This window comes from Fistularia commersonii, chromosome 3 (assembly GCF_037954325.1).
Source record: "Fistularia commersonii isolate RoL2024-O1a breed Wild chromosome 3, RoL_Fcom_v1.0, whole genome shotgun sequence".
In the NCBI taxonomy this organism is placed as follows: domain Eukaryota; kingdom Metazoa; phylum Chordata; class Actinopteri; order Syngnathiformes; family Fistulariidae; genus Fistularia; species Fistularia commersonii.
The window spans coordinates 6,502,494-6,527,183 of NC_141286.1; the positions used below are offsets into that span (position 1 = coordinate 6,502,494).

The window sequence follows — 24,690 nt, forward strand, 5'->3', positions numbered from 1 at the left end:
AGTCAGACAGCACAGTGGCAACATTACACATTTGGTAACATGTCCTTGAGCTGTTCTGTTGTTAATCATTAAGTATTATCTTATCGTGGCCGTGTTGCCTGCAAACTGTAGCCAGCAAATTTTACATCACAAGATGTGCTCATGTTTGTAGATTTGAGGACACATTTGCAGCTTTTGTTACTTTTTTATGCAATGGCTCTTTTCCAGCGGTACATGCTTAGATGCTGTTAATGTGACTATGCACTCCTGTGCCAAGAATGCCAATGTTTTGCCCTGACAACAGATCAACGGATAATATATGTTGTTCAATCTCTTTTCTTTGGAAACAGAAAGGTTGGCAAGCACAGTTTAGCGGCATCATTGAAATTGTAAAGCTATGTCAACAAACCCTAAAAGTGTATCCCACAAACTGTCAAGCGCTCTCATGTGTTTCATAATCCTAATGAGAATTGTCGGGACTTGCTGGTGGATGACTAACAGCAGCTGTTAATGATGAGCTATTGCCATCATAACAAACATCCACGGCCAAGCCCTTGGAATTCTTCCAGCATCACCTACAACTTTTTAACACAGACAACTTACCTTGAAAGACCATTTTTGGATCATTAATATTACTTTGTTGTTTATTTGATAAGAGATCATGGAAAGCATTTAAAAGTCCTTTTAAGTCACGCTGCAAACTTTCCGACACTTTACTTATGATACTTTGTGGGTGATTTGAACTTGCTGAATTTTAACCAGCATATGGGGCTTTTTGTTGATTTATTCAGCTTTGATTCATTCTGTCCTCTGCTGTGTTTGCATGAAAAGAAAGACATTCAGGTACGTTTGGAGGCAATCACAATTTGTTCTGACAAGACAAGAGAAATAATGAAGTCATCGGGTAAATAACTGTAACCTCAGACAATCTTGCATGGGTTAGGAAAACAGAAGAAGTTTGTTTTATATGGGGAGGGGAAAAAAGTAGTTTATATATATTTAAACCTGAAAATTCTACAATCATCTGTGAGGATTTGCATTCAGACGCAACCAAGGAGGAAAGTAATTATATCAGCAAAATCTAATGGCAATCGCAACCATCATGACTTGCTTATTAGCAGTATACAAATGTGTTTTATCAATTAATATTAACAGACAAATGCAAACAAAATGAGTAGTCTGACTAATCTATGTTCAAAGAAAGCATTGAAGAGTTGATTCAGTTGATCCAGTGACTCATATAATGGCTTTTTAGGAAGTTCTGATGATATTTAGACAAACGGTTATGTACCGTTTGTCTTCTTTCTCTGGTACTCGCAGACACAGACTGACCAGATACTAGAATTGTATTTTTTATTGTGCAAATGAGAAAAGCATTTGTAAAAAAAAAAAAAAAAAAGAATGAGTAAATAAACTGCAGTGGCATCAGGACACTTTGAATTTGTTTTTAGTGATCAGGATTTCTCCCACAGAACATCAGATGGCCAGACGTCACAAGTCATCCAACCAGTTTTACATTCCTGGTGTATGCTACTGCGGATATACCATAATTACACAGCCAGTCTGAATACTAGTAGTACAGTATTCAATACATACCTTGAACTGGAGCAAAACTGTAACATGCGTCATGAATACCATCTGAAGGAACAATTGCTGTTGAGGATTTCAAAGCGTTATGAAAATATGTAAAGGAAGCGATGGAGGGGAACATATGTGCACAGGGTCAAAACAACTCTTAGATGTGAGTTTAAGGGTGCCCTTCTATATTGCAGTATTTATGGCCATTTTTTGATTCCTCTGATATTTGACAGGCTTCAGATACAACCGTTGATAACTCTAAACTCACATTCCCTTCATTTATGACATAAATATGAAAACACTTTCATCAGATGTGATTTTGTGACACATCATGTACTTATTCTAAAAGTAATTGTTTCCCTATTGTGTTCATAGCAGATAAGGCTGGTGTGCAGTATTTTAAATCCTCATACACAAAGTGCAAGAAATGTCTGCACATATGCATGGAATTATGTTTTTTTTTAAAGATAAATAAACAAGTAAATAATATTTAATGGATTCTGAAGGTGGCTGGTTTGATTCCGACCAGGGGGTCTTTCTGTTTGTTTTGTATATTCTCTCCATGTCTGCGGGGGTTTCCTCTGGGTTTTCAGGTTTCACCCTACAGTCCAAAACCATGCAGTCAAGTTCACTGGAGTCCCCAAATAGCCCAAATGTATGAATGAGAGAATGAATGATTGTATGTCTCTACTGTTGGCCTTGTGATTGACTGATGTCCAGTCCAGAGCAAACCCTGCCTCTCGCCAAATGACAGCTGGGATACGCTCCGGCCCCCCCATGATCCCAAGTGTGGAACATGCTGTAGAAATGATGATTAAATGAATTAATTCATACATAAGAAAGGTTGTAGTTTTTCACGCTACCCTGTTTCCACAATTTTTTTCTTTCTTACTTTTTCTAAAAAAACTAAGAAGCACGGTGACACAGTGGTTCGCGCGTCAGCCTTGCAGCAATAAGGACCTTAGTTCGATTCCGACAAGCAGGCCTTTTGGAGGTAGAGTTTGCATGTTCTCCCTGTGTCTGTGTGGGTTTTCTCTGGTTTCCTCCCACAGTTCAAAAGGTAAATTGGAAAAAATTGGGGAAAATGCCCCAAATGAGTGAGTGTCTCTATATGTGGCCCCGCGATAGACTGGCAGCCAGTCCACCCCACCTCTTATCCAATGACAGCTGGGATAGGATAAACTGCAGATGATGCAGAAATTCATTCTTTAACGAAACACACCAACAGTGAAGCTGACTGCTCACTGCTCAACTGAGGTGGAAGAAACTCCCATTGGATGTCTAGCCACAGGTTGCGTGTCACTCAGGGCTGGTGATGTAATTGTAGCACTTGAGTGCTATCACTATATATTTCTTTTCTACATATATTTATATCTTTTGTTGGGTTATTTGGTTGCATATGGTTCTAAAGCTACCAAAATAATGTGAATTCAGTGTGAAAAGGGCTCATGGCCTCTTGCAGGAAACACACACAAATGGAACACTACCGCCCCCTGATGGTCGTAGCAGAAACCAGCAAACAATATTGTAGTCTTTATTAAAAACAAATATTATAAATCTGTGAATTTAAATTGGGTCATATTTGCAATATTTTGTACTAGAGGTGACTTGAATTTGGGTTGTGCTCTTAGTAGAAAAACTTTTTCAATGATCTTCATTGACTAATCACTCAAGTACCCTGATATTTGGAGGAGTTATAATCCTGGAGATTATGAGGCCAAACTGTTGCTAAAATACAATGCATTGATTTGATATTGACAATAGTCACACTACAAACATTACTTGGTTATTATTATCTTTAAAAGGTGGGAATGTGATTTTCATTTTAACCAAAGGCAATGGAAAACAAATTGATTAACAAATTATTGACTGATAAAGTGGTATTGTAAAAACAGATGAAGAGTATCAGAAATATTTTTTTACAACATGAAAAACATGCAAACTGACCCAGTCTTATGTGGTTTGGGCCAGTAGCAAGATCCAGAATTTTTTTTACTCTTGCCCTTTCTCAGTCCCAGCACATTATTGAGAAATAAGACAGCTAAATCAGCACCTAATATGCATCTCGAAAACATGTCAAGTCAAGATATAACGTTTGAGTGGCATGTTTTCCTTGTCAGGTGTGCAGTGTTTTCTAAGGCATTTCTACTTTGGCTAACTTTCAATCAGATTCAGCCTATTGGCCAAGTATGATCACGCATACAAGAGATTTGTCTGGTTTCGTGTGTGAAACAGCTGAGATGAGGCTCCGCACCTCCAAATCCGAGACCATGGCGCTCAACCAGAAACAGGTGGAATGCCCACTCCGGGTCGGGGAAGACGTCCTGCCTTAAGTGGAGGAGTTCAAATATTTTGGGGTGTTTTTCACGAGTGAGGGGAGGATGGACAGGCGGATCGGTGTAGCATCTTCAACGATGCGGACTCCGTATCGGTCTGTCGTGGTGAAGAGGGAGCTTCGCATTTGGCTCAGCTCTCACTTTACCAGTCAATCTATATTCCCACCTTCACCTATGGTCACTGGCTATGGGTAGTGACCGAAAGAAAGAGATCGCGGATACAAGCGACTGAAATGAGTGTCCTCTGCAGGGTGGCTGGACACTCCCTTACAGATAAGGTGAGAAGTTGGATCATCCAGGAGGAGCTTGGAGTAGAGCCGCTGCTCCTCCGCATATCGAGGAGTCAGATGAGATGGCTCGGGCATCTCCAGAATGCCTCCTGGACTCCTTCCGGGGAAGGTATTGGGAAGGCCTGGGGGTCCCCCCAGAGGAGCTGGACCATGTGGCGGAGGAAGGGAGGTCTGGGCTTCACTGCTCCGGCTGCAACCCCATTCCAGATAATTGCACAATTAAACATGCAAACATTTCTCATTCAATCAAACACCATGCCTTTTTCACACGTGTGGAATCCAGTCACTTCATTTAGTGTTATTTAAAAACAGGGTTTTCTTCTTGTGGTCATCCTCAGCGTCCGGCCTCCTCAGGCTTCAACACTTCAGCTCTTTGCTTGTTTTGCAAGACTGCATCACAGACGACCCAACTTTGTCAGCTAAGGAGAATGGGTTGAGGTGGCAGTACTGAGGAAAAATAAAAGACAAACTTACAGTCAATGTCTTGATTATGCTTGCTTATTTCAGCCTATCAAACAAATTTCATTCTCTAAAACCGATTCCTATCTTGGATATTTGACTGCTCTTCAAAATGCCAAATAGAAAATCAAAGTGAAAAATACTCCTAAGAGTTGATGCTGTTCCTAAACATGAAAGATGATAATTAAAACTTACAACTCCTATGCATATCTTATTGTGTGAAGCCTTGTCTATTCAGTCACGTATAAATTCTGCTATACATTTGCCTCTCTTACTGTAATGCTATTGCAGCTGATAAAAATATATCTCACCTTTTTTGAAATAGATACATTTAGAATAATGCACACTACAATATTCTTAGCTTAAGAGTGTCAGCTACTTTCAAATGGCGTAGTGAACAGTGGATGAGAACTTTTATCATGTCAATATTTGAACTGTTTCCAAATATTGAACATAACGCCACAGCATTGACCAAATGATTGTAACTGAAGCAGTAGACCATCACAAACCTGTGCAGCTGACTTGGAAATGGCTACTGGCCTATCCAATATTTGTATTTCAAAGTCAGACGCAAATCTGGAACTGCGAAGAATTGCTGCCATTTCGCCATTCACTTCTGAAGCAACACCTTTCTACATAACAAAAAAAAAAAAATCAAGGACTAAAACATCTTTTCCATGTGATCATTATTTTATCTGTGAAGTACAAAACTGGTTGAACAATCATTACCCATCTTTATTCAACTAATTTTGTACCTTGAAACAATGTGATGAATCCAAGTACAGCTGATCTGGGAAATCTGTCACGGTTCCCCTGTAGGTCACAGTCACCTCAGGCGTGGCAGGACTTTCCGGCAACTTAAAGAGGCGATATGTCCCAGATGCATAGCTGATGTCGCCTGAAATCTGACGAGCTCATTGGCGAATTGGAAAGACATTTTAATCGGACAACATTTTGGTTCTTACCTGCTTTTGCCTTGAGCTCAGGGTTGTGGACCACAATGTTGCTTGCAGACACGAGGAGCGGAGTGCTGAAACCCACACTGTGAGCCATTGAGATGAGGTCCTGCCAAAACAGACAACCGCCCATCCCTTCACCTAAAGCCAATGCAAAGAAAGGGAAATCCATACCAAGTATGTCAGCTCCTACGAAGGTCTACTCCAATCTGTTCCAGTGAAATTCGGTCAGCTCATTTCAGGGGATTTAATATTCAAAATTATATCAATTGTCATATGCAGTGTTGATTCTTTCTTTACAAAAAAAAAGGCATTTAGTCAAATATCTTACCCCAGAGAACAGCATCATGCTTCATGTGATCAGGCACAACTTTGTTGGCAAACATGTCACTAAAGAAAAGTTCACCTCCTTCCTGTATGGAAAAACAAAAGAGTCATTAGAATCACGCTCGGCTTTGGTAAATTCTACATTCCTGTTCACAGAAATACCTTCAGAACCCTGTGGGCCTCCTGCAGCACCGCTCTTTTATCGGGACACAGACAGATTACACAGTTTGATCTGCACAGATCAAAAAAGAACAGAATATATAGGCTCCACAGATGCATTTATGTTTTTGTGATTATTTTGGCTGTGGCTTGTTTCTGAGGGTATTTTGACATTCAAACCTCATATTCTATGACAAAGTCTATAGCATTGTTTACAAAAATAGTTAAATCTATGGCAAGAACTGGCATTTTTTTTTCATACATTTGAAAACCTAATGTGATTCAACTGAACAATTGTGACACGGCGTCAAGAAATTACTGACTAAATGATTACAATTAGAAAAATGATAAATGTTTGATGTTTATTAGTTAGAATCTACATAAAAAATGGCTGCATTGTATCAGCAGTTAAAAGATATTGGTGGAAAAAAGATTATGAGATGTTAAAATAGTCCACACCACAATAAAATTGTTGCCAATTTGTCGAGTTTGATGTCAAACTCTTTGACAAGCAAAAAAGATAGTGCTTTCAGTATTAATAAAATGTTTCAATTTTTGTTTTTTCTCACCTGAAAAAACAGCGACTGACTGTTAACATACTTGCATTTTAAAAAATGAAATATATTATCTATTTCTTTTTCCCAACAGGGTCATTACTAATCTGATTTTGCCAATATTTTCTACTTGTTCCTTTCTGGTACTTGTAAGCAACAAACATCTATTTCGAGAAACATACATAATAACGTCCATGGATTCATTCTGTAAGCCAGCTTCACTGAGATTCTCCATGTAGCCCTGCAGAAAAGTGACATTGGGCTCCTCATAGCCAAATTTCTTCTGATGGAATTCAATGTATTGACGAGATGCTGTGACCTGAAATATACAGATTCTATCAAAATACAGAGCTGGAATAATGTAGCATATTGAGTTTACACGCATTTATGATTACCAACTCCTCTGTCATGTCTATTCCTGTGACATGTCCACTGGCTCCAACTAGTTTACTGAAGGCATAACAGTCTCTTCCAGACCCACTACCAAGGTCCAGGACCCTGCACCCTTCCAGCTTGGCTGGAAAAGGGAGTCCACAGCCAAAAAATCTGGGAAAAAAACAAAAAAAAAAGTTACTGAACAAGTGTAACAGACTGCTGAGGAGATTACAATCCATTCAGTGGCACAATGATTTTCCCTTCTACTGCACTAACTCACATCAGGAATTTATGAAATCGATGCTATTCCTGTTCATAGAGACTGACACGCATTAAATCAAATAATCATAATCATGATTGTGATTAAAAATGTTGAAATAGTGAGAAACTATTTGTCCACTCAAAATTGTATTTGTATGAGCATTACTTAATGGATTTGTAAGTTCTTGCCTTGGTAAAATTTCTCATGAATCTGTTTTTTCTGAGCCTCACTGAGAGTGTTACTTGTTACATATTATATACTTCTCAAATATTTGGTATTTTGGGAGATTTTTTTGTTGGCAATTTCTTGTCAATTTACACACCAAACACACACACACACACACACACAGACAAATCAACAACTGAAAAGATACAACCAAATTCAAACAATAAACCATGATGTGCAACCACATATAATCCCTGCTGATTTTAGATGTAGAATATAATAAAGAAAAATAGAATACAATAAGATAAAATAAATACACCTCTTGGTGACATCAGGATGGACAGAGTTTAGCGCATCGATGACACTCCTCGGCATCGGGCGGCAGGAAACACTGCAGGAGGATGCACTTGTTTGCAGATCATCAGAAGTCTCCAGGCGCTTGCCATAGTATTTCTGCACACATGACACATTCAACACACAAGCCGCCCTCTGCACAAGCGTAATCCCACACGCTTAAAGTCACATGACAATCTTCCACACATGTGTTCATAATTTCAAGGGCCAGGTTTAGAGTAACGTCGTACAATTTAGTTACAGGCTTAAAAAACAGATCAATAAACCCATAAACAAATACTGCAGTGGTTTTAGACACAGTAGAAAGGAGCTGTAATGCAAAAAAGTTACTATTTTGCGTTTAGTTTGTTTAACAGAAAAAAAAACATCGTCGTGTATTCCAATTAAGAAATAAATAACCAAGCTTCAATGGGGTTTTATTACAACTAGGGTAATGATTTAATAGATGCATTTTTTCTACCTGTACACTTTGTCGCACGTCGTCGCAAGTCCCCAAATTCAACGCCATCGCCAAAGGCAAAGACAGCGACCCACCGCCGGAAGCACCGAGAGTACTCTGCACCGCTTTTCACAATAAAAGTTCCTTTTAAGCAACCGCAAAATGTTTAATTGTGCAAGATGCTGGACGACCAGCAAAAAAGTCAAAGCAAATGTTTATGGATACATAACTGCATTAGGTAAATTGACAAATTGACAAAAACAAATAAGCACTTTCACACTATCAGTACAGAGTAAGACTAAATTAATTATGAAAGTTTGAATAATGTACTTGCAGGATTTGTGATGTTACTAACATTTGATGACAATATAAAGTCTACACTGATAAATAGAAACTCTATAAGATGAAGCCTCAAAATGTATTTAATTGAAATTATTTCGGAAAAAAAATATTAATATCATAAACCTTTATGGTATAACTTACCGATCAATTGCACTAAACTGTACAAAAAATACATATCCCTATATTCAAATTACACATATTTATACACTTCATGCCGTCAAATGTCTGTCATCTTTTCATCACACCAGCAGTTTGTATCTGCATTCTTTTACACTTCATACCTTATAGTTTAATGTTAACTGTTTAATCTGATAGTGCACTTTACTGTTTAATTTGTACTCTATTATCATTATTTCGTGAATTTCATGTCACCGTGGTATTGTGAAAAAACGTCTTCTCGATTGCACCGCATGTTCGGTAAATACGGAGAAATTGACAACAAAGCTGACTTCGACTAAACAAGTTTAAGTGTCAGGCGATTGAATGTACTTTTTTCAGTACAGAAAATTGCAACTTAATGGTGTCATTTCAATTGCATAAGACGAATTACGTGTTATGTATGTATGTATGTGTAATGTTTGGTACATGTACAACACTATGGAGGGCAATGTAACACCGGAAACGTCATTATCCGGGTATTTTCAAGAGTGCGCCAGTGCAACGTATGCGTAGCTGTTTTTACGTATACTGCCTTTGTTCAGTCGCAGTAAGCCGCCGACCAGGCGTAAATCATGTCCTGAATTTAACCGATCCCCGACTCAACGTGTGGACAGGCCGCCTTCGTTCATCGTGCGTGATACTGTTTTAGGAAGACAAATCAATACTGTGGTGAACGTAAGAAAGCCTTAACGTTCCTATTAAGAGATGCTTTGGTAACCGCCGGTTTGCGGGAAAGGGTTGTTGTCGACGTTAACAAGTCTCTGTTGGAGTGAGGGCGGCAAGGTATGGTGTATTTTGAGCATTTTTTGTTTTGTTAGCTTAACCAAGCTAGCTTTCCTTCGCTCGTTGCTTTGCTAATTGTTTAGCTCTTACCTAGCTTCCTTCATCCACCGTGCTAAGGCCAAATAATACATCCTTTGCAGAGGCAAATTGTTGTTTTTTTTATACTAGTGCTATTTGCGAAATAAACTCGGATTTCGGGTATCACTAAACCATCATAATGTTTACTTTAATTTTATTTACGTTCCGTGTGTTCCATTTTGGAAGCCATGTTGAGAAGCTAATGTTAGCCTGATAGCTGAATAAAGCTTACGGGCGATAAACGTTACTAAAGTTTGAATCAATACTCCTTACGTATTAAAACAATACTCAGTCGACGGTCGTTGTGATTCTTCTAAAGCACCATAAATGCATTTGCTCTTATAGAATTGGCTTTGAATGTTAGTTACAATGGTTAAAATTGAAACTTGCGCGCTGTAATGAAGGTTTACAACGTATATTTTACTTCAATATTATTGTGAGTTTAGGTCAGCAGTGTTCTAAAGAAATTATCATAAAGTGTCATCAGTATTAGCTCAAATTTGTAATTGTGCTCTTTATTTGTCTGTTTGACGTGGTTGTAGCGGTGAGGTACCATGGCAGCTGCCTTCCCCTTCAGAGGAGTCCCTGCAGGGATCCCACCACCAGGTGTGCCACCCCCCCCTCCTGCACAGGTCCCGGACTACATGACAGAGGAAAAGCTGCAAGAAAAAGGTATTTCAGTTTGCCTGGAAATAATTCTGTCATTGTAGGGATTTCAGGGATTGTTCAACTAACTAAATATCTTCTGATTAACAGCAAGGAAATGGCAGCAGTTGCAGGCAAAGCGCTATTCGGAAAAGAGAAAGTTTGGGTTTGTGGATGCGCAGAAGGAAGATATGCCCCCTGAGCATGTCCGCAAGATCATCAGGGATCATGGAGACATGACCAATAGAAAGTTTCGTCATGACAAGAGAGTCTACTTGGGGTAATCAAAAACCAGATTACATATGCAAGTTTGACATTGTGTACTGCTACACCTCTTTTGGGGAAAGATGTACAATTTTTACAAAGCAGGTTGAACATAGGATGAAGTAAAGGTTAGCTTTCAAGATGAAACATAAGACAGACAATCTCAAAAATATAATTCTATCAGTATGTGTGCTACAGCGCCATGTTAACAATTCAGCTGTCAGAACATTTCAATGACATGACAAGGAAGCTAGCAAAAAAATGTTCAATTTCTGTGTGATTCCTCACTGGAAAGCAGAATAATCATAATGAATATTAAATCAAAACATCTGAACTCACTACAGTCTCACATCCAAAGTAGAAGCACACAACTTGAAGCTTCTTGACATCTCTCTCACAACTGCTCATGCTTTTCCCGTGTCCTTATTTCCGTCAACCAGAGCCCTCAAGTATATGCCCCATGCAGTGCTGAAGCTTCTGGAGAACATGCCCATGCCCTGGGAGCAGATCAGAGATGTGCCAGTCCTTTACCACATTACTGGAGCAATTTCCTTTGTCAATGAAATTCCTTGGGTCATAGAGCCAGTCTACATTGCTCAGTGGGGGTAAGTAAGCATTGTTTTCATTGGCATTGTCAATATTCAAGTTAGTGAACATGAAACAAAGATGTTTTTTTTTTTTTTTTTTCCATCGTACATCATGATTTTTTTTATTTATTTTTCCCTCCACTCAGCACCATGTGGATCATGATGCGTCGTGAGAAGCGTGACCGCCGGCACTTCAAAAGAATGCGCTTTCCACCATTTGATGATGAGGAGCCGCCATTGGACTATGCGGACAACATCCTAGATGTGGAGCCACTGGAAGCTATACAAATGGAGCTGGACCCTGAGGAAGATGGCTCAGTTGTGGAGTGGTTCTATGAGCACCAGCCCCTCAAAGACACTGCCAAGTAAATTTTAATCACTCATAAGATATTTAACAAATACTGTTCTGTATGTTTTAAAAATAGACAACTTATTTAATTCCTCGTAGATTTGTGAATGGCACCACCTACCGTCGCTGGCAATTTACACTGCCTATGATGTCAACACTCTACCGGCTGGCCAACCAACTGCTGACAGATCTGGTGGATTTGAACTACTTTTACCTGTTTGATCTCAAAGCCTTTTTCACCTCCAAGGCTTTAAACATGGCCATACCCGGAGGACCAAAGTTTGAGCCCCTTGTCCGGGATGTTAATCTCCAGTAAGGCTGTCTTGACTTTTATTACATGGCACACCCCTAGTTTGGGGCCACAGAGCCTAACCACAACTTGCATGCACAGTAATATTTATATAAGGCCTTACTTGGCATATTGTAGTTTGGAAATATATACATTACTATGATTTTAGACGTACCTGGGTCAGTATGCTGATTTCTCATTAATTCTGCCATAGGGATGAAGACTGGAATGAGTTCAACGACATCAACAAGATCATCATCAGGCAGCCTATCAGAACGGAGTATAAAATTGCCTTTCCCTACTTGTACAACAACTTGCCCCACCATGTGCACCTCACCTGGTAAGCAGTGACTAAGCGGGAGATAAATATTATTCAGTCATTGGTTTCGAACTCTTAGATAAAATCAATGAATTTAGGTAAACAATAAATGTATATTTGTCATCTCCGTTTTTTTGACACATTTTTTCCCAGATCGGTCCAGAATTTTACTAAATATGCATCGTTATGTGTTATGTCATAAGAACTGAACCTGTACTGATGAGCTTCATTGTCTAGGTACCACACACCAAATGTGGTTTTCATCAAGACAGAGGATCCAGATCTCCCAGCATTCTACTTTGACCCACTGATCAATCCCATCTCACACAGACATTCCGTGAAGGTTTGTTTGGTTTTGTCTGTCTTCCTACAGTCACTATTTAAAACTGACAACATCCCACATATTTTTATTAAGTCCTCCTACAAAGGCGCGCTTGCATTGGATAGCTTGTCTGTGCGTAAGAACTGGAGGAATATTAAAATGAATGTTGGTTTTTTATGTCTGACTGCATTTGCAGTTGGTCTATCATCATTCAGATATAACTTAACAATTCAATGTATTAGTTTAAGAATAGGTAATGCTTCATTTTCTGAGCATGTTCATTCTAATTCTGTTACTGCTGTTTCATGTGTTCACTCAGAGCCAGGAACCTCTGCCTGATGATGATGAAGAGTTTGAGCTCCCTGAGTATGTGGAGCCCTTCCTTAAGGAGACACCCCTCTATACAGACAACACTGCCAATGGCATTGCTTTGCTGTGGGCCCCAAGGCCCTTTAACCTCCGCTCAGGTCGCACAAGGCGGGCCATTGACATTCCGCTAATCAAGAACTGGTGAGCTGGTCACATATTTGTTTGGAGAGTTTTATAATTTGGCTAATTTCTGTGGGCATTATCAAGTTCTGGAATGATGTCAGAGGTTTTGAGGACATTCCTGGTCATACGTTGAAAAATTATTTCTCAGGTATCGCGAGCATTGTCCTGCAGGGCAGCCAGTGAAAGTTCGTGTATCATACCAGAAACTGCTGAAGTACTATGTGCTTAATGCACTCAAACACAGGCCACCCAAAGCCCAGAAAAAGAGGTGAGCAATTATGGAGAGACGACTAATTTTTCTGTAAATTCATATATATATATTTATTCTAAAAAAATATTGTGTCTTGCTAAACAGAAAAACTTGTTTTTCTCTAAACATTTATTCTCTCTTCCAGATATCTGTTCCGCTCCTTTAAGGCCACCAAGTTCTTTCAGTCCACCAAGCTGGACTGGGTGGAGGTGGGCCTGCAGGTTTGCCGACAGGGTTACAATATGCTGAATTTGCTCATCCATCGAAAGAATCTCAACTATCTTCATCTTGACTACAACTTCAACTTAAAGCCTGTCAAGACATTAACCACAAAGGTACACCTTTATGGCATACAGCCCCACTCCACTCATTGAAGAAATTTAATGTGTAGTCTTCAGCATGAAAAACTTTTAATTCAGGCATCATTTGTTGAGCTGAGACCATAATTACTGTCTATGAATATAAATATTGACCTATCACTTTGTTTTGGTTCTTTGTTTCTGACACACAGGAGCGCAAAAAGTCACGTTTCGGCAATGCCTTCCACTTGTGCAGAGAGGTGCTGCGTCTCAGCAAGTTGGTGGTAGACAGCCATGTGCAGTACAGACTTGGAAATGTGGATGCCTTTCAGGTTAGTTAGTTAGATTTTATCAATCTTCCATAGCATTCAATATCTAAAACCAAGTGTCTGCAATGTATGGTGGCAGTGTCATAAATGTTGTTGCTGCAAATGATAAATTATTTTGCATATGGTTAAAATATTGTCCTTGAATTGCAGTTGGCTGATGGGCTGCAGTACATCTTCGCTCATGTGGGGCAGCTCACAGGCATGTACCGTTACAAGTACAAGCTGATGAGGCAAATCAGGATGTGCAAAGATCTGAAGCATCTCATCTACTACCGCTTCAACACTGTAAGTGTCTTTTTTTTGTATTTTCTTTTTATAGTTATCTACTCGTGTGGGATAATTAGACTGTCATAAGTGTTCTTATTGTCATTGTTTATCTATAAGAAGCCTGTATAAAAATAATACAATTGTGTCAAATGATATTTCCAACTCACAAACTGCCTGTTTCATTGTCTTCTTGGGTTTTGCATGTTTGACCAGGGTCCTGTGGGCAAGGGTCCAGGGTGCGGCTTCTGGGCACCTGGTTGGAGGGTATGGCTGTTCTTCATGAGGGGCATCACTCCCCTGTTGGAGAGATGGCTGGGTAATCTGCTGGCCAGGCAGTTTGAAGGTAAACCTCCGGTATTCTTCTATTACATTAGTAATTAATGTACTTTGTGTAAAACCCAAATAATGTATTTGCACTCAAGGATTTAAAGTCTGCCTTTTTTGATTGTCTCAATAGGACGTCACTCAAAGGGTGTGGCTAAGACTGTGACCAAACAGCGTGTAGAATCTCATTTTGACCTGGAGTTGCGTGCTGCAGTGATGCACGACATCTTGGACATGATGCCTGAAGGTATCAAACAGAACAAAGCCAGGACGATTCTGCAGCACCTCAGTGAGTCTTGGAGATGTTGGAAAGCCAACATTCCCTGGAAGGTTAGTTCAAGTCAATTTTTGAACTGTCAAGTGGTTGCTCATGTCATGAGAAGAGTGTGGAGGAAGTTATGCCAAGTTCTTGCCTTATACTCTGAGCTACTTCGGCCATTTTTCTTAAATTAGAACCATAGTCTAGAAACTGTTCTGTAAATCAACCAGTCCAAATTAATAGAAAATATTAAATGGTGTTTGCAATGTTTTTTTAAAAAACTACAGGTTCCCGGCTTACCAACTCCCATTGAAAACATGATCCTGCGCTACGTGAAGGCGAAAGCAGATTGGTGGACCAACACAGCCCATTATAACCGTGAGCGAATCCGCCGTGGAGCCACTGTGGATAAGACGGTGTGCAAAAAGAACTTGGGGAGGCTGACTCGTCTATACCTGAAGGCTGAGCAAGAGAGGCAGCACAACTACCTGAAGGTAATGTACACTGGAAATGTGGGAAAGGCCCATCCCAGTGAATCCTCAGGGATAATAGGTGGACATGTAGTGTTTGCATCTGTATTCTCAAATGACAGCTGTTGTTGTGTTTTTTTTTTTTGTTTTTTTTTTTCATAAATTTCTTTCACGAAGGTGCACTTGCTTTTTTGAATAGAGAAATATCAAAAAAAAAATTTTGTTTTGTTTTTTTCCTATCAGCGGCTTCAGTTGTAGTGTGTCCTTCAGATCTTTGTAATTAAGGGTGCTGTCTTTCCATACAGGCTTTGGTTTGCCCATATTAATGATTTATTCTAAATGTATCGATTTTTCATATTGTAAAGCATCCTAGTAGCTTCATATTTATATATCTGAACATTTGTAACCCAGTTTATGAATGTGCTCATTTGGTTACAGGATGGCCCCTACATCACAGCGGAAGAGGCAGTGGCTATTTACACCACTACAGTTCACTGGCTTGAGAGTCGGCGTTTCTCGCCCATTCCTTTCCCTCCCTTGTCCTACAAACATGACACCAAACTACTCATCCTTGCCCTGGAGAGGCTCAAGGAGGCTTACAGGTAAAAAAAAACTGTGAAACATCTTATTGAAACGACCATCAAGGATAAAATCACATCAAAGAAAATGTGTGTGCAAAATTTTTGTTTCTAAGTATTATTTTGTTGTGTTCTAGTGTTAAATCTCGTCTGAACCAGTCCCAGAGGGAAGAGCTTGGTCTTATCGAGCAGGCCTATGATAACCCCCATGAGGCTCTGTCTAGGATCAAACGTCATCTGCTAACCCAGAGAGCCTTCAAAGAGGTCAGCACTAAGATATGAGCCAGACAATTCTGTCCTTAAGCTGTCTTTTGAATATCACTGTACTATTGTCGTAAAGACTTTATATAGAATCACCAAAACTGGTCATGAATACCAGTCTCAAACACTTCTTCCCTCCATTTTCAGGTTGGTATTGAGTTCATGGACTTGTACAGCCACCTGGTGCCAGTGTACGACGTGGAACCTCTGGAGAAGATCACTGACGCTTACCTTGACCAGTACTTGTGGTACGAGGCAGACAAGAGACGCCTTTTCCCACCTTGGATCAAACCAGCTGACACTGAACCGCCGCCTCTGCTGGTGTACAAGTGGTGCCAAGGTCAGGGTTTCTCATAATGGCCAAAATGTTAATAACTGTTTTGCTTTTCCAACAGGTGTGACATTTGTTGAGATCATCATATCACATTTGTTGTTTCTAAATGCAATTGTCCTAATTTGTAATCTGTCTACTTTTTTTACAGGCATTAATAACTTGCAGGATGTGTGGGAAACGGCAGAGGGAGAATGCAATGTGATGCTGGAGTCGCGCTATGAGAAGATGTACGAGAAGATCGATCTCACTCTGCTCAACAGGCTTCTGCGTCTTATTGTTGACCATAACATTGCTGACTACATGACCGCCAAGAACAACGTGGTCATCAACTACAAGGTAGATATTTAATTCTTTGCATACCAAGGGACTCTCATACTAGGCATTTCAATTGTTAATACATTTGTATGTGTTATCTTATATTTTGATTATTGTGTAAAGTTACGTCTCATTTTTGTTTTTCTAGGACATGAACCATACAAACTCATATGGCATCATCAGGGGGCTCCAGTTTGCCTCGTTCATTGTCCAGTACTATGGCCTGGTGATGGACCTGCTTGTGCTGGGCCTTCACCGAGCAAGTGAGATGGCTGGTCCGCCACAGATGCCCAATGACTTCCTCAGTTTCCAAGACACAGCCACAGAGAGCGCTCATCCGATTCGGCTGTACTGTCGCTACATTGACCGCATTCACATCTTCTTCAGGTTGGACTGAGCCTTCAAAAATCAGTAGTCCTTCTGTTTAATGCCTTTTTTTATGTGGTGGTTCCTTGAAGCAAAACTGGACTGTAAAATGGGATTCAACATATTTGTTTTATCTTTAAATACACCCACTAGGTTCTCTGCTGATGAAGCCAGGGACCTCATTCAGAGATATCTGACAGAGCATCCAGACCCCAACAATGAGAATATCGTGGGTTATAATAACAAGAAGTGCTGGCCTCGCGATGCTCGCATGAGACTGATGAAGCACGATGTCAACCTGTAAGCCTTCTCTAGACCTTCTTCTTTCCGTCACTTATTTTTCTAATTTTATAGGTTTAACTTTCAAACTAATGTTCCCAAAACTATTTTTTTCTAGTGGGCGTGCAGTCTTCTGGGACATCAAGAACCGTCTGCCGAGGTCCGTGACCACAGTCCAGTGGGAGAACAGCTTTGTGTCAGTTTATAGCAAAGACAACCCCAACCTGCTCTTTAACATGTGCGGCTTTGAGTGCCGCATCCTGCCCAAGTGTCGCACCAGCTATGAGGAGTTCACTCATAAAGATGGTGTCTGGAATCTGCAGAACGAGGTGATCAATCAATGCACAGTGTGACAAGAAGCAATGCTAGTAATCTTTTACAACATACAGGTGTCAAAGCTCGCAAAAGTGCATTTCTGTCAGTTTATACAGTTAATTTTTTTTTTAATTGTATTTGTCACCTGTAGGTAACCAAAGAGAGGACAGCGCAATGTTTCTTGCGTGTCGACGATGAATCAATGCAGCGTTTCCACAACAGAGTGCGTCAGATTCTGATGGCCTCTGGTTCAACAACATTCACTAAGGTTGGTAGACGACATATGTGTAAATGTTGAGTTAAGAAGTACAGTTTGATTCATAATAATCTCGTTCTTGATTTGAAATATTTCCTTTTGCTAATTCCAGATTGTGAATAAATGGAACACTGCTCTGATTGGCCTTATGACATACTTCCGTGAAGCAGTCGTCAATACACAGGAGCTGCTGGATCTGCTGGTCAAGTGTGAGAACAAGATCCAAACACGTATCAAGATTGGTCTCAATTCCAAAATGCCCAGTCGCTTTCCACCTGTAGTCTTCTACACCCCCAAAGAGCTTGGCGGTCTCGGCATGCTGTCGATGGGCCATGTTCTGATTCCACAGTCAGACCTCAGGTAAGTTGTCACACAGATTTGACTCCATATTGTCAGTACATTATCTTTCAAACTGGTCTAAAATGTATATCCCTCTTCACCAGGTGGTCCAAACAGACAGATGTGGGCATTACCCACTTCAGGTCTGGAATGAGTCATGAAGAAGACCAGCTGATTCCTAACCTGTATCGTTACATTCAGCCGTGGGAGAGTGAGTTCATAGACTCCCAGAGGGTCTGGGCTGAGTATGCCCTTAAGAGACAAGAGGCCATTGCACAGAACAGGTGGGGCCTTAAAATATATATATATACCATTGTTGGTGTTTGTTTTAGACAAAACAACACTGATCATGCATGAGATCTGCTGCCCTAACCTTGAGTAGCCTTTTCTTCGAAAACAAGACAAGACCAAAAGCAATGTATTCTGTTGTCAGGCGACTGACTCTGGAGGACTTGGAGGACTCATGGGACAGAGGAATTCCACGTATCAACACACTTTTCCAGAAGGACAGACATACTCTTGCTTATGATAAAGGCTGGAGGGTCAGGACAGATTTTAAACAGTACCAGGTATGATGGAGAAATGTGTTGCACAATGTTCACCCACAAAGATCTCTTCTCAAGTAGAGAACCCCAACACCTGACACAAGTTTTGACTATACTAGCATTTGCATGTGAAATAATACTGATATGAAACATGACATGAAACCATATATTGTTATGCCTTTAATTAAATTGATTTAATTGTGAAATGCAGGTACTGAAGCAGAATCCATTCTGGTGGACTCACCAGAGGCATGATGGCAAACTGTGGAACTTGAACAATTACCGCACAGACATGATCCAGGCTCTTGGTGGTGTTGAAGGAATCTTGGAACACACACTCTTCAAAGGCACCTACTTCCCCACCTGGGAAGGTCTCTTCTGGTGAGATTATTTGACAGATTTCTAAAAATTTGTTACTTTTCAAGAAAACACGACAAAAGGATTTGTAATTCAATTGCTATTATTTAGTTTCATTGTAAAGGGGTGGAAGTCCCTGATCTAATTTCTACTTTTTCACTGGGGATTTTTTTTTTAAACTTGTGCCATTAGGGAAAAGGCAAGTGGCTTTGAGGAGTCCATGAAGTGGAAAAAGCTGACCAACGCCCAGAGGTCTGGTCTCAATCAAATCCCCAATCGTCGCTTCACACTTTGGTGGTCACCCACCATCAACAGAGCCAATGTGAGACCTTTTAGACTGGAAAAATAAAATTCTGTTTTAGATTTTTTTTGGCCTTTCAGAAAGGCATCAAGCAAATGTAACCATTCTCTTCGTGTCTCCAGGTATATGTTGGTTTCCAAGTGCAGCTGGACTTGACAGGAATCTTCATGCATGGCAAGATCCCCACGTTGAAGATCTCCCTCATTCAGATCTTTAGAGCTCACTTGTGGCAGAAGATCCACGAGAGCATTGTCATGGATCTTTGTCAGGTACCCCTCACCTACTTTTCTCTGGCATGGACTGCTTCCCAACTGCACAACAGGACATGAAACACAAGAGTTCTGTTTAAATAAATATTATGTTTTGTTTGTCAGGTATTTGACCAGGAGCTGGATGCTCTCGAGATCGAGACTGTGCAAAAAGAGACCATCCACCCCAGGAAGTCGTATAAGATGAACTCTTCCTGTGCAGACATCCTCCTCTTTGCGTCATACAAGTGGAATGTCTCTCGACCATCCCTCCTTGCTGACTCAAAGTATGACTTTTAACTGCCATAAAAGTAGTTACTGAATATATTCAAAACTTTATGAAAGCAGTTTTTAGGAATGGGCTAAAAATCTCATCGTGCACCTTCTCCCCCAGGGATGTAATGGACAGTACCACCACACAGAAGTACTGGATTGACATTCAGTTGCGCTGGGGTGACTATGACTCCCATGACATTGAGCGCTACGCCAGGGCAAAGTTCTTAGACTACACCACCGACAACATGAGTATCTACCCATCCCCCACAGGGGTGCTCATTGCCATTGACCTGGCTTACAACCTCCACAGGTATAAATTGCCAAAAGAATGTGAATTAGTTAAGTCAAAATGTATAGGTTTTCTAGCAGGTTGAAATGCTTATACGGTAAATTTTGTAATCTTGTTGTATGTTTTGCGTTAACCTATCAGATTTTGACATGTGCCTCCTAACTTGTTTTCCATTAACATGACAAGCCCTCACACGAACATGAGAATGTACAGTAACTCATCTCCTCCCACAGTGCATATGGGAACTGGTTCCCTGGAAGCAAGCCTCTAATCCAGCAGGCCATGGCAAAGATCATGAAGGCCAACCCTGCTCTCTATGTGCTGAGGGAGCGAATCCGCAAAGGCCTGCAGTTGTACTCTTCAGAGCCTACTGAGCCATACCTGTCGTCTCAGAACTATGGTGAACTCTTCTCCAACCAGATCATCTGGTTTGTGGATGACACAAATGTGTACAGAGTCACCATCCACAAGGTGAGGAATTTCCACTTATTTGGTTCAGATGGCTCTTAAGTAAATGTTGGTAACCACAATTGCTTGAATTTAGTCATGTTTTGTTTTTTTCACCTGTTTCATTAGACCTTTGAGGGTAACTTAACCACGAAGCCCATCAATGGAGCCATTTTCATCTTCAACCCCAGGACTGGTCAGCTCTTCCTGAAGATCATTCACACATCTGTTTGGGCTGGACAGAAACGTCTGGGACAAGTATGACTGCTCAGTTCTAAACATTTCCATTGTAGATTTGATTATTGTGTAGTTGGATTGCTATTTTTACCAATTTCCAATTCAGTTTTGAACGTGTCTTTACACGGGTCTTCCTTTTTTTTTTTACCTTTGTAGCTGGCAAAATGGAAGACTGCTGAAGAAGTAGCTGCCTTGATCCGTTCTCTCCCAGTGGAAGAGCAGCCAAAACAGATCATTGTAACAAGAAAGGGTATGCTGGACCCACTGGAGGTGAGACTCTTAAGATGAAGAATTACTGCAGTCAGAATGAGCGCTTAACTGTTTTTCAAAGCAATCCATATTGCATTGCATACATATTTGAGTGTTCACAAACACTAATATAATCTTTTTCTCTCTTTAGGTGCACTTGCTTGACTTCCCCAACATTGTGATTAAGGGTTCTGAGTTGCAGCTGCCCTTCCAAGCCTGTTTGAAGGTGGAGAAGTTCGGAGATCTAATCCTGAAGGCAACAGAGCCTCAGATGGTGCTCTTCAACCTCTATGACGACTGGCTGAAGACTATCTCGTCTTACACAGTGAGTGTCATCACAATAATATCTACAATATTGATTTCTTTGTACTGAATCTATTGATTTGTTAAAAGTTGAAGTCTAGTGGTAGATTTAAAAAAAAAAAAAAAAAAAAAACAATGACAAAAAACATCTTTAATGTGTTAAGTAATTGTCTGGCCAACCTGACGTCATTAACTTCAACCCTACTTATTCCCCCATGTAATTAGTGCGTTTGGTCTGCTCTCTTAATAGGCCTTCTCTCGACTCATCCTGATTCTGAGAGCTCTTCATGTCAACAATGACCGAGCCAAGGTAATCCTGAAACCTGATAAGACAACCATCACTGAGCCCCATCACATCTGGCCAACTCTCACTGATGAAGAGTGGATCAAGGTTGAAGTGCAGCTGAAAGATCTCATTCTGGCTGACTATGGCAAAAAGAACAAGTAAGTATTATATCATGACTAAATTTCAGGAGTGAGGTGATACAAGTGTGGTTCAATCAAGAAATTCCCATTGGGGATAAGAAAAGTATTTCTATCTTTGCTGCACTGAGCATGTTTGTCCTCTTTCTCTAGTGTGAACGTGGCATCACTGACCCAGTCAGAAATTCGTGACATCATCCTGGGAATGGAGATCTCAGCACCCTCGCAGCAGAGGCAGCAGATTGCAGAGATCGAGAAGCAGACTAAAGAGCAATCACAGCTCACCGCCACACAGACTCGCACTGTTAACAAACATGGAGATGAGATAATAACCTCTACTACCTCCAACTATGAAACACAGACATTCTCCTCCAAGACAGAATGGAGGGTCAGGTATGCAGAATCATACAAGTACCATTGGGGAATTTTCATGTTTTTTTGTTTCATAACGTTAAAGCAGTCAGAGGATGAAAGTGGTTTATTAGATTATTACTATAACAACACAAGGTCCTCCTGCGTTAGTTCTAATTTCCTCCGAGAAAGTTTTGATAGGGTTGTGTTTCTACTCTCAGGGCCATATCTGCTGCCAACCTCCATCTCCGGACAAACCACATCTATGTGTCATCTGATGACATCAAGGAGACTGGCTATACTTACATTCTGCCCAAAAATGTCCTGAAAAAGTTCATCTGCATTTCAGACCTAAGAGCACAGGTGGGTTTGAGACTCCTGTACTGTACTACACTGGACAGTGTGTAAAGATGATCAGCCAAATTAATACAGTAATGCGTACTCTTGACATCTGTGAAGGATGGAAATTTGTCATGCTTGTGCAAAGTAAATGGGTCTGTAGACATGAAGCATTGTTATTGTTGGTCCAGATTGCAGGCTACTTGTACGGCACCAGCCCACCTGACAACCCCCAGGTGAAGGAGATCCGTTGTATTGTCATGGTTCCACAATGGGGGACACACCAGACAGTCCACCTGCCCAACCAGCTTCCAGGGCATGAATACCTTAAAGTAAGAGACTGTTAATGGGCTTCTTGATGACTGGGTACTTTGGTCTTCCTACATCATAGCAAACCTAATGGAATAAATGATTTTTCTCATTCCTATTAGGAAATGGAGCCTCTTGGCTGGATCCACACACAGCCTAATGAGTCTCCTCAGCTGTCCCCCCAGGATGTCACAACCCATGCCAAAATCATGGCTGATAATCCTTCTTGGGATGGAGAGAAGACCATCATCATCACTTGCAGGTAGATGTCCCAATAAAATGAGTCAGCGTAGTTGAATACAGAACAGCTGGTCACACCAGATAAAGTTCCAGGTTGACATTGGTCCCAAGCCGGTTAAATTTCTGTGATTTAAAATATTTCACATCTATACATGACTGTGATTCGCAGTGTCTACAGAAAGAATGAAGTATTGCTGAATCTGAAATTGCCTGAGTCATGTGATATGTAAATGGGTTAAAAAAAAAATTACATGACCAATATGACATCACAGATTTGCCTTTGGTTTCCTGCATGAATATCTATTACTGATTCTAATCTAGTTAATCTCAAAGATCTGTAAATGAGGTCATGCTTAGCTAAAATTATGTATCACCATCTGTGCTTTAGCTTCATTCTGGAGAATATAGATGCCACAACAGCTTTTTCGCTAAGGAGATCCTCGTAGTTGTATTTTATAATTGTGCTTTATTTCACTTTGTCACCCCCTCTCCAGCTTCACCCCAGGGTCATGCACTCTCACGGCCTACAAACTGACGCCAAGCGGCTACGAGTGGGGTCGACAAAACACAGACAAGGGCAACAACCCCAAAGGCTACCTGCCATCCCACTATGAAAGAGTCCAGATGCTGCTCTCTGACCGGTTCTTGGGCTTCTTCATGGTCCCAGGCCAAGTGTCCTGGAACTACAACTTCATGGGTCAGTAACCTTGTTTTTACCTTTAGGTTCGGAGAACATATAGGCTGTTCAAGATGTTTACATTGCTCATGCGCTCGGTTAGATTGTCAAAATAAGTCTTCCTTTACCATTTACATAAGTGCTTTTTTTTTTGTCATAGGTGTGCGCCATGACCCCAACATGAAGTATGACCTGCAGCTGGCAAACCCCAAGGAGTTCTACCATGAAGTCCATCGGCCCTCACACTTCCTAAACTTTGCCTCCCTTCAGGAGGGTGAGATCTATAATGCTGACCGTGAGGACATGTTTGGCTGAGTGAGACTTGACATGTTTAACAGATGTCTGCTAGAATCATGTGGAGCCAGTCTAGTAATATTTCTTCTGATGACATGTAACAGTTTGGACATTTTTACAGAGAGGCGATAAGACCTTATTTTAAGGAGTTTCCATCTCCTTTTTTTTTTTTTTTTTTTTTTAAACAAAATGTTTTGTGTTTCACACTGTCTACCCTTGCTAGAATCTCCAGTTTCTTTATGTGCATGCTGTCTTTAATTCTCTTACATCAGATGTGCATATGTGTGTAGTACTCAATACTTTGTTGTAATATTTGGTTATTTTAATGCAAAGGGTGAAACTTTCCCTTCCCCCTTGGCTCTTTTGAGAAATAAAACTGAAAGTCGTATTTCCATGCCAGCAAAGCCCTTGCTATTCTGAAGTGTCTGCCGCGTTGCATTGTAGCCTGGGTTTAAATAAAGATCAGTTTTTGTAAATATTTGTATTGTGGTGTTTGTAAGAAATGGACCCAGAAGAAACAACAATGCTTGTGGAGGTTTTAAGAGGAACGTCAAGCTCTCCTATATCTCAAGGCCAGAGGTCAACACCATCTAAGGGGAAGCACATGGTTAGGTTTCAGGAACATGTTCAAGCTCACTTGCTGAAACTCGAAATAACCATCACAGTGTGTCATGACAACCACTTCGGGCTAATTGTGTTAGTA

The 24,690-nt window shown here is 40.5% G+C and overlaps 2 protein-coding genes across 2 annotated transcripts; one reads left to right on the forward strand and one right to left on the reverse strand.

Annotated features, from left to right (window-relative positions):
• Window positions 1–4,456: 4,456 nt before the first annotated feature.
• Window positions 4,457–8,328, reverse strand: LOC147235337 (arsenite methyltransferase). Its single transcript, XM_086178596.1, has 10 exons — window positions 8,255–8,328; window positions 7,760–7,893; window positions 7,034–7,184; window positions 6,821–6,957; window positions 6,088–6,157; window positions 5,930–6,011; window positions 5,608–5,739; window positions 5,398–5,540; window positions 5,152–5,274; window positions 4,457–4,630 (listed from the first exon to the last, which is right to left on the reverse strand). Exons 1-10 carry the CDS (start codon window positions 8,300–8,302, stop codon window positions 4,541–4,543), a joined length of 1,110 nt encoding a protein of 369 aa, XP_086034722.1. The 5' UTR covers window positions 8,303–8,328; the 3' UTR covers window positions 4,457–4,540.
• A 1,050-nt stretch (window positions 8,329–9,378) lies between these two features.
• prpf8 (pre-mRNA processing factor 8) lies at window positions 9,379–24,165 on the forward strand. The gene is made up of 43 exons (XM_086142924.1): window positions 9,379–9,517; window positions 10,138–10,267; window positions 10,352–10,520; window positions 10,945–11,109; window positions 11,238–11,456; window positions 11,540–11,752; window positions 11,944–12,069; window positions 12,286–12,391; window positions 12,690–12,880; window positions 13,011–13,130; window positions 13,258–13,447; window positions 13,624–13,743; window positions 13,891–14,025; window positions 14,221–14,350; window positions 14,465–14,661; window positions 14,878–15,084; window positions 15,499–15,662; window positions 15,776–15,902; window positions 16,047–16,239; window positions 16,382–16,569; window positions 16,697–16,935; window positions 17,068–17,214; window positions 17,312–17,522; window positions 17,660–17,776; window positions 17,877–18,124; window positions 18,208–18,387; window positions 18,537–18,672; window positions 18,860–19,029; window positions 19,198–19,327; window positions 19,429–19,575; window positions 19,681–19,841; window positions 19,949–20,140; window positions 20,353–20,590; window positions 20,696–20,824; window positions 20,960–21,073; window positions 21,204–21,377; window positions 21,606–21,799; window positions 21,932–22,171; window positions 22,351–22,492; window positions 22,660–22,800; window positions 22,900–23,039; window positions 23,512–23,714; window positions 23,854–24,165. The coding sequence occupies exons 2-43, from the start codon at window positions 10,150–10,152 to the stop codon at window positions 24,006–24,008; spliced, it is 7,026 nt and encodes a 2,341-aa protein (XP_085999050.1). The 5' UTR covers window positions 9,379–9,517; window positions 10,138–10,149; the 3' UTR covers window positions 24,009–24,165.
• The last annotated feature ends 525 nt before the right edge of the window (window positions 24,166–24,690 follow it).

Bases quoted from the DNA above. Each gene is read 5' to 3' on its own strand.
- LOC147235337 (XM_086178596.1), bottom strand. From the start codon at position 8,302: ATGGCGTTGAATTTGGGGACTTGCGACGACGTGCGACAAAGTGTACAG. The intron at 7,185-7,759 runs GTGTATTTATTT...TTTTTTTCCCAG, and splicing joins CATCCTGATGTCACCAAGAG to ATTTTTTGGCTGTGGACTCC. The intron at 6,012-6,087 runs GTATTTCTGTGA...TTTTCCATACAG, and splicing joins AGGCCCACAGGGTTCTGAAG to GAAGGAGGTGAACTTTTCTT.
- prpf8 (XM_086142924.1), top strand. From the start codon at position 10,150: ATGGCAGCTGCCTTCCCCTTCAGAGGAGTCCCTGCAGGGATCCCACCA. The intron at 14,026-14,220 runs GTAAGTGTCTTT...ATGTTTGACCAG, and splicing joins TCTACTACCGCTTCAACACT to GGTCCTGTGGGCAAGGGTCC. The intron at 22,172-22,350 runs GTATGCAGAATC...TTCTACTCTCAG, and splicing joins AAGACAGAATGGAGGGTCAG to GGCCATATCTGCTGCCAACC.